Source organism: Ranitomeya imitator, chromosome 8 (assembly GCF_032444005.1).
Source record: "Ranitomeya imitator isolate aRanImi1 chromosome 8, aRanImi1.pri, whole genome shotgun sequence".
NCBI lineage: Eukaryota > Metazoa > Chordata > Amphibia > Anura > Dendrobatidae > Ranitomeya > Ranitomeya imitator.
This window is the reverse complement of record NC_091289.1, coordinates 126,845,053-126,859,586: the sequence shown is the minus strand read 5'-3', so window position 1 is coordinate 126,859,586 and position 14,534 is coordinate 126,845,053. Positions and strand designations below refer to the sequence as shown.

At 45.5% G+C, this 14,534-nt stretch overlaps 1 protein-coding gene across 5 annotated transcripts in view; it reads right to left on the bottom strand.

Annotated features, from left to right (window-relative positions):
• Positions 1 to 3,997: 3,997 nt before the first annotated feature.
• Positions 3,998 to 14,534, bottom strand: part of DENND1B (DENN domain containing 1B) — a 270,360-nt gene continuing 259,823 nt past the window's right edge. For 2 of the 5 annotated variants that reach the window (XM_069737358.1, XM_069737359.1), the window contains exons 21-22: positions 9,446 to 9,671; positions 5,010 to 5,556 (exon numbers count right to left, since the gene is read on the bottom strand). In XM_069737358.1, the coding sequence (XP_069593459.1) occupies positions 5,155 to 5,556; positions 9,446 to 9,671 (628 nt within the window). In that variant the 3' untranslated portion in view covers positions 5,010 to 5,154. Of the gene's footprint in view, positions 5,557 to 7,615; positions 7,665 to 9,445; positions 9,672 to 14,534 lie in introns of all 5 variants that reach the window. The other 3 variants (XM_069737361.1, XM_069737360.1, XM_069737357.1) reach the window with 3 other exon arrangements.

Sequence of the window (14,534 nt, the reverse complement as noted above, 5' to 3'; positions counted from 1 at the left end):
TTTGAGTGTTTCTGTCTATGTCACCGATTTGATGAGGGTGTATTACGATATGTGTAGACCCACTTGCATGTGAACACTATATAACCTGCAGAATGCTTAGGGTTGTATCCACAGATTCCAGAGCCAGCCTGCAGAATTGTGAATGCAGCTCTGGATGACAATGAACAACTAGACATGCTGCAATTAGAGATCAGTACGCAATGAGTAAAGTTTAATAAGTTAACATGTTATGTCAAAAGCCAAGGTGTGAAAGATTTACAAAGGTAAACCAATGCTTAACAATTTATAGCACAATTCCCATGACATGCCGTCATAGGGAATAGGGAGAGCAGCGTTCAAGCTGCTATTTCCCTTCTTTGCTTCCCTGCTATTAGGAATGCAATATTTATTGCAAAAAGATATAAATTATTTCTTTTATTCCGCATCTTGGGCGAAGGTTGTCCGACAAGCCAGAGATTTAGACTTGGGGATAGAATTACCGGCAGATGTATACGGGAAGCCATGCTGCTACTAAATGCAACAGGTCGGAAGTCCCAGAGACCATCTTTACCGACCATCGTAATCATGACACGAATGGACACATGTAAAGGCACTGTATACACCTTGCAATTCCTTTACTCCGGCATCAGCGGTGCTTACCCATTATACAGAACCTTCCGGAAGAACATGTAAAATATTAATAGGGAATCCGCTTCTCAAGATCTGACTGTAAGAGCAATCACAGGAGTATTCTGCTTCAGGTTTTGTAAAAATCCACATATTGCTGAAGATGTGTCATATCAGATACCAGATTAAAGACATTTTTCTGTATTTCTAATTGTGAAAACATAGCGTGTGGTGAAGTCATATTTTTAACATATTTTTTTTACAGAAGACCTGGTCAATGATCTGTCAGGAGTCAGGACTATAAGAAAGTGGTCAATTACAGAAATTATGTATGGTATCAGACTGGCAGAGAAACAGCCGGCTAATTATCTGTAGAAGACCCTGTGCACACCAGACACGGCACAACAGAGACCCCCGTGACTGCTGTCTGTTTACAGGATGGACTGCCATAGTCTGACAATAGCCTAGCATCGGCACTGCTGCTCTCCTTATAGTGAGACTGCTCAGATGGCACTGCTCTAGGCACCATGTACCCATCACCCTCCGCCATCACTGGGGAAAGACGACTGATAGTAAGGTCAAGTAACAAAACAGGAAAATAGACTGGATGAGCTTCTGTGCATCCGCGGCTGTAACATATCTACGGCTATCCCAGGGTACCATACAGCCCGCCACCATGATAACTACTGTACTACGGGGATCGGGTAAGTGGCAGCTGGTAAAAAAAAAAATAACTCTGCTACCCAAGATTTCTGGAGTATAAGGACAGAAGTGAGATGGTTAGGGTATGTTCACACAAAGGTTTTTTCAGATGGGTTTGGGGTGGGTCCACTCCGAAACCTGATCACTCAAATATACGTATGCATTTCTACGTAAAGACGACTTGCCGTGCATATGTTCAGGATTTTTAATAGCTTCAGGTTCCCAATGACACCAAGCGGTTAAAAGAAGTGACCGTTTGTCAAAAATTTTCTGCACTAAACTTTATTAAAGAAGTTAATAGGAAAGCTCAGAAGACTCCCAGGCATCTTTTTGATCATCATTTCTGATCGTTTCGTTAGCATTTTTGAAAAAAAAAAAAAAGTAAGTTTTTCGTTGTTGAATGGAATTTAAAAAAATCCTGAAAAACAGCAGTAAAAAAAGACGCCTCAAAATTGCTGAAAAAGAAACTGCCTGCGGTCAAAGACCAGCAACAACGTTAACGATGAAATCAGGATTACAGAACGGCAGAGAAAAGGAGAAATTCCTGAAGCAGCTTCTGCTTGAAAAACAGATGTTTTTGGCCAACGGAAGAAGACATTGGTCATGATATCTAACAATTTCATCAGAATTTTGAATAAGTTGCTTTCGAAAATTGCACAGCTTTGGTATAACTTTAGAGTTGTGCAAAAATGTAGCCACTTGTGGGGTTTTCAAACCAGTTTCTCCCAAATGTGGGGAGCAGGGGTGGGAGGTGTGACCCCACTGCTCATGTAATTCATGACAAGCGGAGATGTACATTATGCCAGTATTTTTAGTCCAGTTGGGAACTTGAGCAAAATTTTGTCAAAGACTAAGAACTGTTGTTCGAAACGCGTCTGCCCACATTACATTCCAATATGGAGGTTGTTTAAGATATGTAACTTTTTTCTGAAAGATATTTTTCTAATAAAGATTTAATTTTTTTTTATGGACCTTTCTGACCTGGATTATATCTTCATGATTCACTTGTTCCTGCTACACTGCAGCTTCCGTGCTTGGCTACTGGGACCGATAGATGGGTGAGCTGACTTTTTAATATATTTTTTCTTAAAGAGAACCTGTCACCCCCTCCCCCCCCAGGCGTTTGTAACTAAAGGAGCCACCTTGTGCAGCAGTAATGCTGCATTCTGACAAAGTGGCTCTTTTAGTTTTTGTTCCTGCCACTGCTGTAAGACTTGGTTCCAGACACCTCCCAGCCGTCAATCATGGCCTCTGCGCGACGGGCGCCGCCTCCTCTTCCTTCAATATCGTCCCCGGCACCTGCGCTGTTATTTTTTTTTCGGGCATGCGCAGTTGCACTGCCCTTCGAACTTACAGCACAGGCGCCGGGGATGCTGATGAAGGAAGAGGAGGCGGCGCCCGTCGCGCAGAGGCCATGAGTGACGGCTGGGAGGCGTCTGGATTAGGGGGAAAGACCTGCCCCTGGACAATTTCACAGGTATGAGGGACAAACTTCAAAAGTGATTATTTCAGCAGTGCCAGGGACCCAAACTAAAAGAGCCACCTTGTCAGAATGCAGCATTAGTGCTGCACAAGATGGCTCTATTAGTTACTAACGCCTGGGGGGGGTGACAGGTTCCCTTTAATATATCAAAATGGTTCAATAGAAAAACTGTTACCAATAACAACTGATCGAAGACCATGTTTCATTTCATTTTTAAGAAATGAAGGCTAAGCTCTGATTAGTTGCACAAAGCTTGATTTTTTTTTTTTTACTCCCACAAAACTTTTTATTACCTAAAATTGTATAAATGTGTATGTAGTGCGGCATAAGTGGGGTAATATTCTCATCGTTCACCATCTTACAGCACCGCTCCTGTCCTCTTCTTACCACTCTATTCCACTCCCCGGATTATACTGGGATCTATGTGAGGGCTGAAAGTGGGTTTATAACGTAAGGCTATGTAGCTCTAGAACGAGGCTTCACAGACTTACACTGTGTGATATGGCAAGTCTCGTGAGTGAGAAGAGGACCTGAGCGGTGCTGGAAACCAGGGAAGACGGCGATTGGCGGGAATATTATCGCACTTACACTGCATTTCACATACATTTGCGCAGGAGTAGGCAATACAAAGTCTTGTGGAAGTGTTTCATTAAACAGCATTAAGTTATATCTCATTAGTACTTTTTCATTATCCAGACTCCACTCCCCCTACAGCTTACACACTTTCTATTATTTTCACGCCACTCCTCTCAAGGTTTCTCAGTTTCATCATGGGTAAATCTTTTAGAGCCCATACATCGCTCTGATTCTCATGTAAGCAGCTTGCCTGGATTTTACCAGGAGGCCACAATCCCTTTGCTTGGAAAAAAAAAAAAGACATAGGGGTCATTCTAGGAGGTCTGACCCTCAGAGGTCCAGTGTGTGTGTGATGATGGGGATGTTGATTTTGGATGTTCTGGAATTGTGAACCCGTAGGCCAGAATCCTCTAGTCAGTGAACCAGAAGGAAATCACTAAGCCGGAGGTCAGTCCTTCCAGTGGCTGATGCCACTTTTGGGTCTGATACCAGAGACCTCTTGCTTCCATAAGCCCAGAACGGTTTAGCGGCTTGCCCCAGATGTTCAGACCAGATGACTGTATGAGAGGCCTGGGAAAACTGGCATCCAGACAATGGAAAAGTGCTATTTTTATTGTCTTTTTCATTATTAAAGAATAGCAGACCCTTGTAATATCAAGTTTATTAAATATTTCCTTTAGCCTCCCCTCCAGCAGCCATTGAACTAATGGCTGCGCAGGGAAACTGTGCGGTGATGCCCAAGTCGTGCATTACCCCCTGTCATTATTATCTGCACATTGCACAGAGAAGCTTTCCTAACTGGGGCTGCGTCACACATGGCAGCCGCAGAGAAAGATGTGGCCACACCAAAGCCCCTCTGTAGTGGGGAGATATATGGACAGGACATTGCTGTAAAGTAGGAGTGCCCAGCTAAATGGGCGCCAGAAGGAGGGAGAACATTTTTTAACAAACATTGAATTTTAAATTCATCTTATTATGTTAGAATTAGAAAGCTAAATAAAATGTTATATCCCAGATTACCCATACAATAAATCAGACCCACTGTGTGAATAACAGGTGGATTTCCATCAGGCATGGGAAAGGAAAATCACATTTAACAAGTGAGTAACCTGCATGTGTGGCTGGTTGTTATCTGAATGCACAGATTTGCTTGTCCTCGTACCCACGTGTACACAAGAAAGCTGCAAATTAAAATAATAGCAATAAAAAAAAAGTACCTTTGAAATACCGTACCACAACATAATAAAATAATTATATCTTAACTTTTGTGGCCTTGTAGAGCTGTTTCCACAGTCAGTTTATGTGGCAAATTATTCTATAATATGATTCAAAATTGTTGGGGTTCAGAAGATCAATTGATCATGAGAACATGTCGGTCTCGGTGGAGAAGTGGCCATATTGTGAGATGGAGCGTGTAGGTTTCTGAAGCTCCCAGAGATATCACTGATTGACACGTCATCATAGCTCATCGCAAGAAACAACCCGTTTACTACCAGGTGGAATAAAGTGACGTAATAGCACACACCAAAGCTAGAGCAGACAGAAAAGCTTCTGACATAATTCTACGTAACCGAAGCATCCACTCCACAGTGCAGACCCACGGACAGAGAATGAGATGAAAAGGAACTGACAAGTCTGTGAAATGGTCACGTGTAACAGAAATACAATGGATTCCTCCCGGTGGACTGAAATGATTCATCTAGGACACTTTGTGACACAGTAGTTATACCAGGGACATTTCAATTCCCCTTCTTCTAACTTTCACAATTATTCTGAAACAAATAACCTCAAAGACAGGAAAGATGTTCGAGAGGACTATTTGGACTTTGATCACCGTTTGACTCAATGTCCTCTTTTTCCCATGGCACGTGAGTATCTAAACTCTTATATGGAAGCTCATCATTGGATATCTTGATGCTGTATACTGCTCCCTCATCTGGTCTGCAGAAAAGAGAAGTGGGACGTCCAGTTGTTCCAGGCACTGCCATCTCATGGAGAACCATTTTGGGAAATTCTGATCTGCGTCTGTCGAAGTCTTTGCCAGATGCCTCCCCTCTTTTTTGTTGGTAGGTGGTGGTAGAGACAGGTTTTCTGTAAAGGACACTGTCATCCTGGCCATAATTCCAATTTTGTCCAGAATCCAGGCATAGTGATGTCAGGTTGTTCTCACTGGGAGTATTTGGCTTTTTCTGGGGATGACAAAAACCCAATGTTGTTAAACGATCAAATATGGGTCCCTAAAAATGGTGAGGAACTCCAAAACATACAAATCAAGATGAAGGCATTAATTATCATGAAGGATTAAAGGGAACCTGTCACCCCCAAAATCCAAGCTGAGCTAAGCCCACCGGCATCACGGGCTTATTTACAGCATTCTGTAATGCTGTAGATAAGCCCCCGATGTATCCTGAAAGATGACAAAAAGAGGTTAGATTATACTCACCCAGGGGCGGTCCTGTCCGATGGGCATCGCGGGTCCTGTCCCGGGCCTCCCATCTTCTTACGATGACGTCCTCTTTTTGTCTTCACGCCGCGGCTCCGGCGCAGGCGTACTTTGTCTGCCCTGTTGAGGACAGCGCAAAGTACTGAAGTGCGCAGGTTCCGGGAAAGGTCAGAGAGGCCCGGCGCCTGCGCAATGCAGTACTTTGCTCTGCCCTCAACAGGGCAGACAAAGTACGCCTGCGCCGGAGCCGCAGCGTGAATACAAAAAGAGGACGTCATCCTATGAAAATGGGAGGCCCGGACGCAGCAGGACCGCCCCTGGGTGAGTATAATCTAACCTTTTTCTCATCTTTCAGGATACATCGGGGCTTATCTACAGCATTACAGAATGCTGTAGATAAGCCCCTGATGCTGGTGGGCTTAGCTCATCTTGGATTTTGGGGGTGACAGGATCCCTTTAACAAGATATTATGGCCATCATTCTACCGTGCTAAAAGTAACAGGTAGGAAAGCCACAAGGATGTCATACCCAATATAGATGGACAGAGGCGAGTTTACAGCAGTTCAAATTCACCGCAGTGAAATTCTTATGGTGAACTGCGGTGAACTCACCTCACACCGGAGGAAGGTCTCTGCAGTTTATCCCAGCTGGCAATGCAGTTTTCAGCCTGGACGGTCGCATCTTGGCACCGTCTAGGTTGAAAACTATTTATCACCAGACATGGATTACAGCATCTTGTTTTTTACTTTTGTTTTATTACAGGATACAAGGGATTCAATGGAATGGGCATTAGGTGAGTATAACTGTATTTCTTAGTTTTAAATAAAAAAAGGAAGACTATGCTTTGTCTTATTTCTAATAAAGGAAGAGCTGGGCAAAGCGCCAGATGTGGCGCATCTAATAGATGTGCCTTTTCTGGGTGGCTGCTATTTTTAGGCTGGGGGTCAATATCCATGGCCTCTTACCAGCCCCCAGCTGTCAGATTTATCGAGGCTGGTTGTAAAAAAATAGGGGGCACCCCACGCCGTCTATTTATTTAACTACGGTAATTTAAAAAACAGCATGGGGACCTTTTTATTCTTGGCCGGTGCCTTGCTAATGCTGACAGCTGTGGGTTGCAGCCCCCAGATACCAGTTTTGCCTGGTTGGTTATCAAAAATACAGAGGAACCCACACTGTTTTTTCTAAATTATTTATTTACAGTGCAGGCGCTGGCTGATGAATACTCCCATCAGCCACTGCCTGCTCTCGCTGTTATTAGCCGCAGCAGGCGTAGGCTGATGGGAGCAGTAGTCCCATCTGCCTGCGCCAGTGACCAGAGGTAAAATTTATACCTCCGATCAATAAAGCATCCTGGTTATCCTTTCTTATGGTCATGGGATTCCAGGTCTTCTGATTCCTGGGCTCTGCCCCTTTCCCGAGCACAACTCTTATATTAATGCAGTGGTAGAGTTGCGGCTGCATCATGCTGTATGGACGTCATCATACAAGCAGAGTAATCTCATAAAACTATTGCGCTTACACAAATGTAAGAATAATCCTCAGGGAATAACTGGGAAAATCTAACTGTGCCCTGGGTTTGTTTTATTTGCTCATACATTAAATTGATAAAATCAAAGATCAGCAATCATAAGAAAAAAGAGAGATGGATAATGACAATAGTTTATGAAACATCAACCAAAGAATATCAAAACAATACAATGTTCAGTATTAAAATATATGCTTAAAAAAATGTATATAGGGTGAACATTTGGAAAACATGCTGGGATGGGGAGCCATGGGAATAGTCATCCAAACTTGCCTACCTTTGGTATAGGTTTTTTCATCCACACTCAATGATTTAGATTTGGTTTGCTAATATCAAGTCCAACAAATTGAATGCATGAAAAAAACATCAACGCAACAATGAAAGTCGGAAACTATGGCAAGCATCGACTGTGCGGATAAAAAATGGTTACACACTGTATACACACTTAGCTATATCCATATTTGTAAACCGGCCAGTAACAGAACTGACTGCACATCCATACATCATCAGCAAATGGACATGATACGATATCCTTAAAGCAAATTTAAAGGGGTTATCTGGAATCCGGGACTTTTATTTTATGTCCCTGTGGGGCTAAGCACTTATCGGCAGGTAAGTCTGTGCTGCCTGTGACAATCTCCTCCAGATCAGAGCAGTCACCCACAGATCCATCTGATGAGTCTCCCGCTTCCTGTGACATCATATCGACAGAGAACGCCTTCTCTTCCCCTCTGCTCTGTCGACGGGGCGTCACTGCTGACATCATACTGATTGACAGCCGCCCACCTCCCGCAACTTCACCATCTAACTGGGGGAAGTTGGCTGTGGCTGTCAATCAGCATGAGATCGGCAGTGACACCCCGAGCTTCTCTACTGATGCGGGGTCACAGGAGGCAGCAGAATCCCGGCCTGAGCCGAGAGATATTGTCACAGGGCAGAACAGGCAGCTAATTAGCAAATACCTGCCGGTAAGTTATCAGACCCATAGAGAAAAAAAACAAGAGCCCCGGATGACCTCTTTAAAGGGGGGTTACCCATGAACAAACGTACATTTAATCAATAGGTCTTGTAATAATAATAATTTTCACAATTGGATGTGTTTAAATAAAATGTCCCTGTGCTGAGATAATCTTATAAATGTCCCCTGCTGTGTTCTGTGTAATGGCTGTGTCTGACCGTGCAGGAACATGATGTGATCATACCACAGCTCAAGGGCAGGGGGGGACGCAAAAGAGAGAATACAGACAGGACAGCACAGGATCACAGCTGATTCTTTTTGTGATTAAAACATTTTCCTACCAGTTTTTTTTAGCAATGTTATACTTAAAAAAGAATCGGCTGTGATCCTGTGCTGTCCTGTCTGTATACTCTTTTCCTTCCCCCCTGCCCAGGAGCTGTAGTATGATCAGACCATGTTCCTGTACGGTCAGACACGGCCATTACACAGTACACAGCAGGGGACATTTATAAGATTATCTCAGCACAGGAACATTTTAGTTAAACACATCCAATTGCGAAAATTATTATGATTCCAAGACCTATTGATTAAATGTACTTTTGTTTGTGGCACAGCCATGTTAAGCATCATCCTACATGTTTATGCTAGTCTACCTTCAGATAGCGCTACCCAGCTATTTTTGCTCTTCAGTGCTGGCCGCTTTTCCGCTATGGCCCATGGCGCAGCTATAATTCAGTGACTTCAGTATTACTGTCTTGTCTAGTCCACCTCCTGTTTTTCTGGTGCTCTGCGGCTGCTCTGTCTCTTCTCTATTCTTTACACTGCAGCTCTACTCCGTTACACTGACTTTTCTATAGAAGAAGCCTACTGCAACCTCACAAGGAACTCAGCGCACGCACAGCTTCTTCCTAAGGCACCAGAGACTGGGAGAAAGGACATTATTCCGCAACCGGCACACATGTACTGAGGCAAAGGGGCCTTGGTAAAAGGGAGTCTAGAATTCTAGAAGTGCGCCTTGGGGCTCAATAAAGAGTCTATTCGACTACTGAATTTGTATGTATAAAACAAGGATTAAATGTCAAATCTCTGTATTTGGATGATAAAATGGAGGAATACAGACAGAAAGAGGAGCAGAGATTAGGGACATACCGTAACCTTATAGTCCAGATCCTCCACAGAGCGGAAGAAGTCCAGACTCTTAGCAGCGGTGAGGCGGCCTCCTCCGGGATCAGAGCTGTGTGTACTTAGCGAATCCAAGATCTCTCCAAGAAGATCCATCTCTCCTCCCGGGCGAGACGACAGACTCACATCATCGTATGAAGCATCACTGTCGTACAAATATGCGGACGCTTCTTCGCCGTCCTCTGATGACAACCTGTGCAGGGGAGATGGAAGCATGGACTGATGAAAGTGATACACGACTACTATACAAGGACGCCCCGAGCATTGGGCAGGATACATGTACAATCCTTCACCAGCAGTAATGGCAGGAGACATGGGACACACATGAAGGTGTGCTGCCACTCTGAGAACACCCTACAATGATGTCAGAGTGACATCGGGGGGTTTAACGCAATATGTAAACCTAGGAATTCCTAAACAGCCGCAGGACAATGAGCAGGAATGCGGCTAATGGACCAGCACTTTAATCCCCGGGTGTTGCAATCATTGCAGCTTTGTTCCGAAACTTAAATAACTGTATTTAATGGTCCCTTAGGGGACTTGAAGCTGCAATCAGAATGCTTGTACTATTCACAGCAGTGCTATGTATAGATAAAATCACTGTCTCCTATGAACACCAGCTAAAAGCCATCTTTCACAGGAAGATCATAAAGATAGGTATGGGGGTCTTCAGCAGACCCCCGGCTGTCATGAAGCCCATTGGTGCCTTGTGAACACCTCACAGGCGTGACGATGGACATGTGAAATGACACACAATCCTGTCGGCACATGTTAAATGCCGCTGTCAAACATAAGACAGCGGGATTTAACAGGTTGAAAACCGTAGGCGGAGCTCCACTCTGTGGATTCAATCAGCCATCATTTGCCAGGAAAGAAGAGGGTTCAGCCTGCAAGACCCCTCATCAAGGACAGGGAGCCGGCATATGACATACCAGTACATCATATGTCATGAGCATAGTACATGCTGCTAGTATTGGGCATGTTACAGTGCTTAATGTTATATGTAAAAGCGTTGTCCAGGTTTATGATGAAAATCTGCAGTCAGGATCCTCTGCCACCGGCAGCAAGAGTGGATGGTCATGTGAGTGCAAGTACGCGATCTGCAAACTTCCGGCCACATTCCAACTAGATGTGTCCAGCCTTGCTCAATTCACTTGTATTGAGTGATGTGCCACGCATGTCAAGTGGGCATGTAACAACATGTAAGTAAATCGCATGCTTGCGGTTGCATGACACCTTGCTCTCATTGTCGATTCAGAAGTCTGAAGTTGCATAGAGAGACTGCTGACTTTCATCACAATTTTACATCACTAATTTTTCCCACTTCTCACTCTGTGTCTGTTCTAATATCCTCACTCTTCAGTTTATCCACACTAATCCCCCACTCCTCATACCATGTCTGCACTAGTCCCCCACTCCACATACCATGTCTGCACCAATCCCCCCGGTTCCTTATACTGTGTCTGCACTAATTCCTCCCACTCCTCATACTGTGTCTGTACTAATACCACCACTCCTCAAATTGTGTGTGCACTAATCCCCCACTCCACATACCATGTCTGCACTAATCCTCCCACTCCTCATACTGTGTCTGCACTAATTCCTCACACTCCTCATACTGTGTCTGCACTAATTCCTCACACTCCTCATACTGTGTCTGCACTAATTCCTCACACTCCTCATACTGGGTCTGCACTAATTCCTCACACTCCTCATACTGTGTCTGTACTAATACCACCACTCTTCATATCTTCATACAGTGTTTGCACTAAACCCCCCAGTCCTCATACTGTGTTTGCACTAATCCCTCCGACTACTGACACTGCATACACACAAACCCGTCACTCCTCATACTGTGTCTGCACTAATCCTCTCCACTCCTCATACTGTCTGCACTAATCCTCTCCACTCCTCATAGTGTGTCTGCAACAATCCTCCTTACTCATCATACTGTGTCCGCACCAGTTCCCACTCCGGTCCTTATAGCGTGTCCACACAAATCCCTCCGAACTACCCATACTGTGTCTGCACCTATCCCCACACCCCCAAATCCACATACTGTGTCCGCACCAATACTGTGACTGTCTTGCTCCTCATGTATCCTTGCAATTCTCCTCCCTCAATTGCTATAAATCTTCAGTCTCTTCAGTTCCAGTTGAGCACTTACCTGACTAACTGAATTTCTGTTAACAGCATTTAGAAATATGCTTTATAGCAGACGAATGGACTGAAGACAGCAATAGACCGGTTTTGACTCTTTGACTTCTAAGGAAAAGATTTCTTGGCTTTGATCTGTGCAGATGGTATTGTGCAGGGACAGGGGGAATTAAGCTGTGGCATCAGACATCACTATTATGAATGGTGGATCCTATGTTATCAATGTATGGCTGTTATGTGTTATTGTAAACCGCCACATAAAGATAATGCGATGACTGCAGAAAAGTGCTATCTACAGACTGTAAGTGTCAGCCTATGAAGCCCTAACCTGTGAAAATGGAAAGATTTTTTAAATATCTAGAGTAAGGATTTATTAGAAAGCCTAACCAGGAGCTATATGCACGCTCAACCAGGAGCTATAAGCATGCTCAGCCAGGAGCTATATGCACATTTAGCCAGGAGCTATAAGCACGCTCAGCCAGGAGCTATAAGCACGCTCAGCCAGGAGCTATATGCACGCTCAGCCATGAGCTATATGCACGCTCAGCCATGAGCTATATGCACGCTCAGCCAGGAGTTATATGCACGCTCAGCCATGAGCTATATGCACGCTCAGCCAGGAGTTATATGCACGCTCAGCCATGAGCTATATGCACGCTCAGCCAGGAGTTATATGCACGCTCAGCCATGAGCTATATGGACGCTCAGCCAGGAGTTATATGCACGCTCAGCCAGGAGCTATAAGCATGCTCAAGCAGGAGCTATATGCACGCTCAACCAGGAGCTATAAGCAGGCTCAGCCAGGAGCTATATGCACATTTAGCCAGGAGCTATAAGCATGCTCAACCAGGAGCTATATGCACGCTCAACCAGGAGCTATAAGCAGGCTCAGCCAGGAGCTATAAGCAGGCTCAGCCAGGAGCTATATGCACATTTAGCCAGGAGCTATAAGCACGCTCAGCCAGGAGCTATATGCAGGCTCAACCAGGAGCTATATGCACGCTCAGCCAGGAGCTATATGCACGCTCAGCCATAAGCTATATGCACATTTAGCCAGGAGCTATAAGCACGCTCAGCCAGGAGCTATATGCAGGCTCAACAAGGAGCTATATCCACGCTCAGCCATGAGCTATATGCACATTTAGCCAGGAGCTATAAGCACGCTCAGCCAGGAGCTATATGCAGGCTCAACCAGGAGCTATATGTACGCTCAGCCATAAGCTATATGCACGCTCAGCCATGACCTATATGCACACTCAGCCAGGAGTTATATGCACACTCAGCCAGGAGTTATATACACGCTCAGCCAGGAGCTATAAGCACGCTCAGAAAGGGGCTATATGCACGCTCAGCCAGGAGCTATATGCACACTCAGCCAGGAGCTATATGCACGCTCAGCCAGGAGTTATATGCACGCTCAGCCAGGAGCTATAAGCATGCTCAACCAGGAGCTATATACACGCTCAACCAGCAGCTATAAGCACGCTCAGCCAGGAGTTATATGCACTCTTAGCCAGGAGCTATATGCGCTCTCAGCCAGGAGCTATATGCACGCGCAGCCAGGAGCTATAAGCACGCTCAGCCAGGAGCTATAAGCACGCTCAGCCAGTAGATATATGCACGCTCAGCCAGGAGCTATATGCACGCGCAGCCAGGAGCTATAAGCACGCTCAGCCAGGAGCTATAAGCACGCTCAGCCAGGAGCTATAAGCACGCTCAGCCAGGAGCTATAAGCACGCGCAGCCAGGAGCTATAAGCACGCTCAGCCAGGAGCTATAGGCACGCTCAGCCAGGAGCTATAAGCACGCGCAGCCAGGAGCTATATGCACGCTCAACCAGGAGCTATAAGCAGGCTCAGCCAGGAGCTATAAGCAGGCTCAACCAGGAGCTATAAGCACGCTCAGCCAGGAGCTATATGCACATTTAGCCAGGAGCTATAAGCACGCTCAGCCAGGAGCTATATGCAGGCTCAACCAGGAGCTATATGCACGCTCAGCCAGGAGCTATATGCACACTCAGCCATAAGCTATATGCACATTTAGCCAGGAGCTATAAGCACGCTCAGCCAGGAGCTATATGCAGGCTCAACCAGGAGCTATATCCACGCTCAGCCATGAGCTATATGCACACTCAGTCATGAGCTATATGCACATTTAGCCAGGAGCTATAAGCACGCTCAGCCAGGAACTATATGCAGGCTCAACCAGGAGCTATATGCACGCTCAGCCATGAGCTATATGCACGCTCAGCCATAAGCTATATGCACGCTCAGCCATGACCTATATGCTCACTCTGCTAGGAGTTATATGCCTGCTCAGCCAGGAGCTAAAAGCACGCTCAGAAAGGAGCTATATGCACGCTCAGCCAGGAGCTATATGCACACTCAGCCAGGAGCTATATGCACGCTCAGCCATGAGCTATATGCACGCTCAGCCAGGAGTTATATGCACGCTCAGCCAGGAGCTATAAGCATGCTCAACCAGGAGCTATATACACGCTCAACCAGGAGCTATAAGCAGGCTCAGCCAGGAGCTATAAGCAGGCTCAACCAGGAGCTATAAGCACGCTCAGCCAGGAGTTATATGCACTCTTAGCCAGGAGCTATATGCGCTCTCAGCCAGGAGCTATATGCACGCGCAGCCAGGAGCTATAAGCACGCTCAGCCAGGAGTTATATGCACGCTCAGCCAGGAGCTATAAGCATGCTCAACCAGGAGCTATATACACGCTCAACCAGGAGCTATAAGCAGGCTCAGCCAGGAGCTATAAGCACGCTCAGCCAGGAGCTATAAGCACGCTCAGCCAGGAGCTATAAGCACGCTCAGCCAGGAGCTATAAGCACGCTCAGCCAGGAGCTATAAGCACACTCAGCCAGGAGCTATAAGCACGCTCAGCCAAGA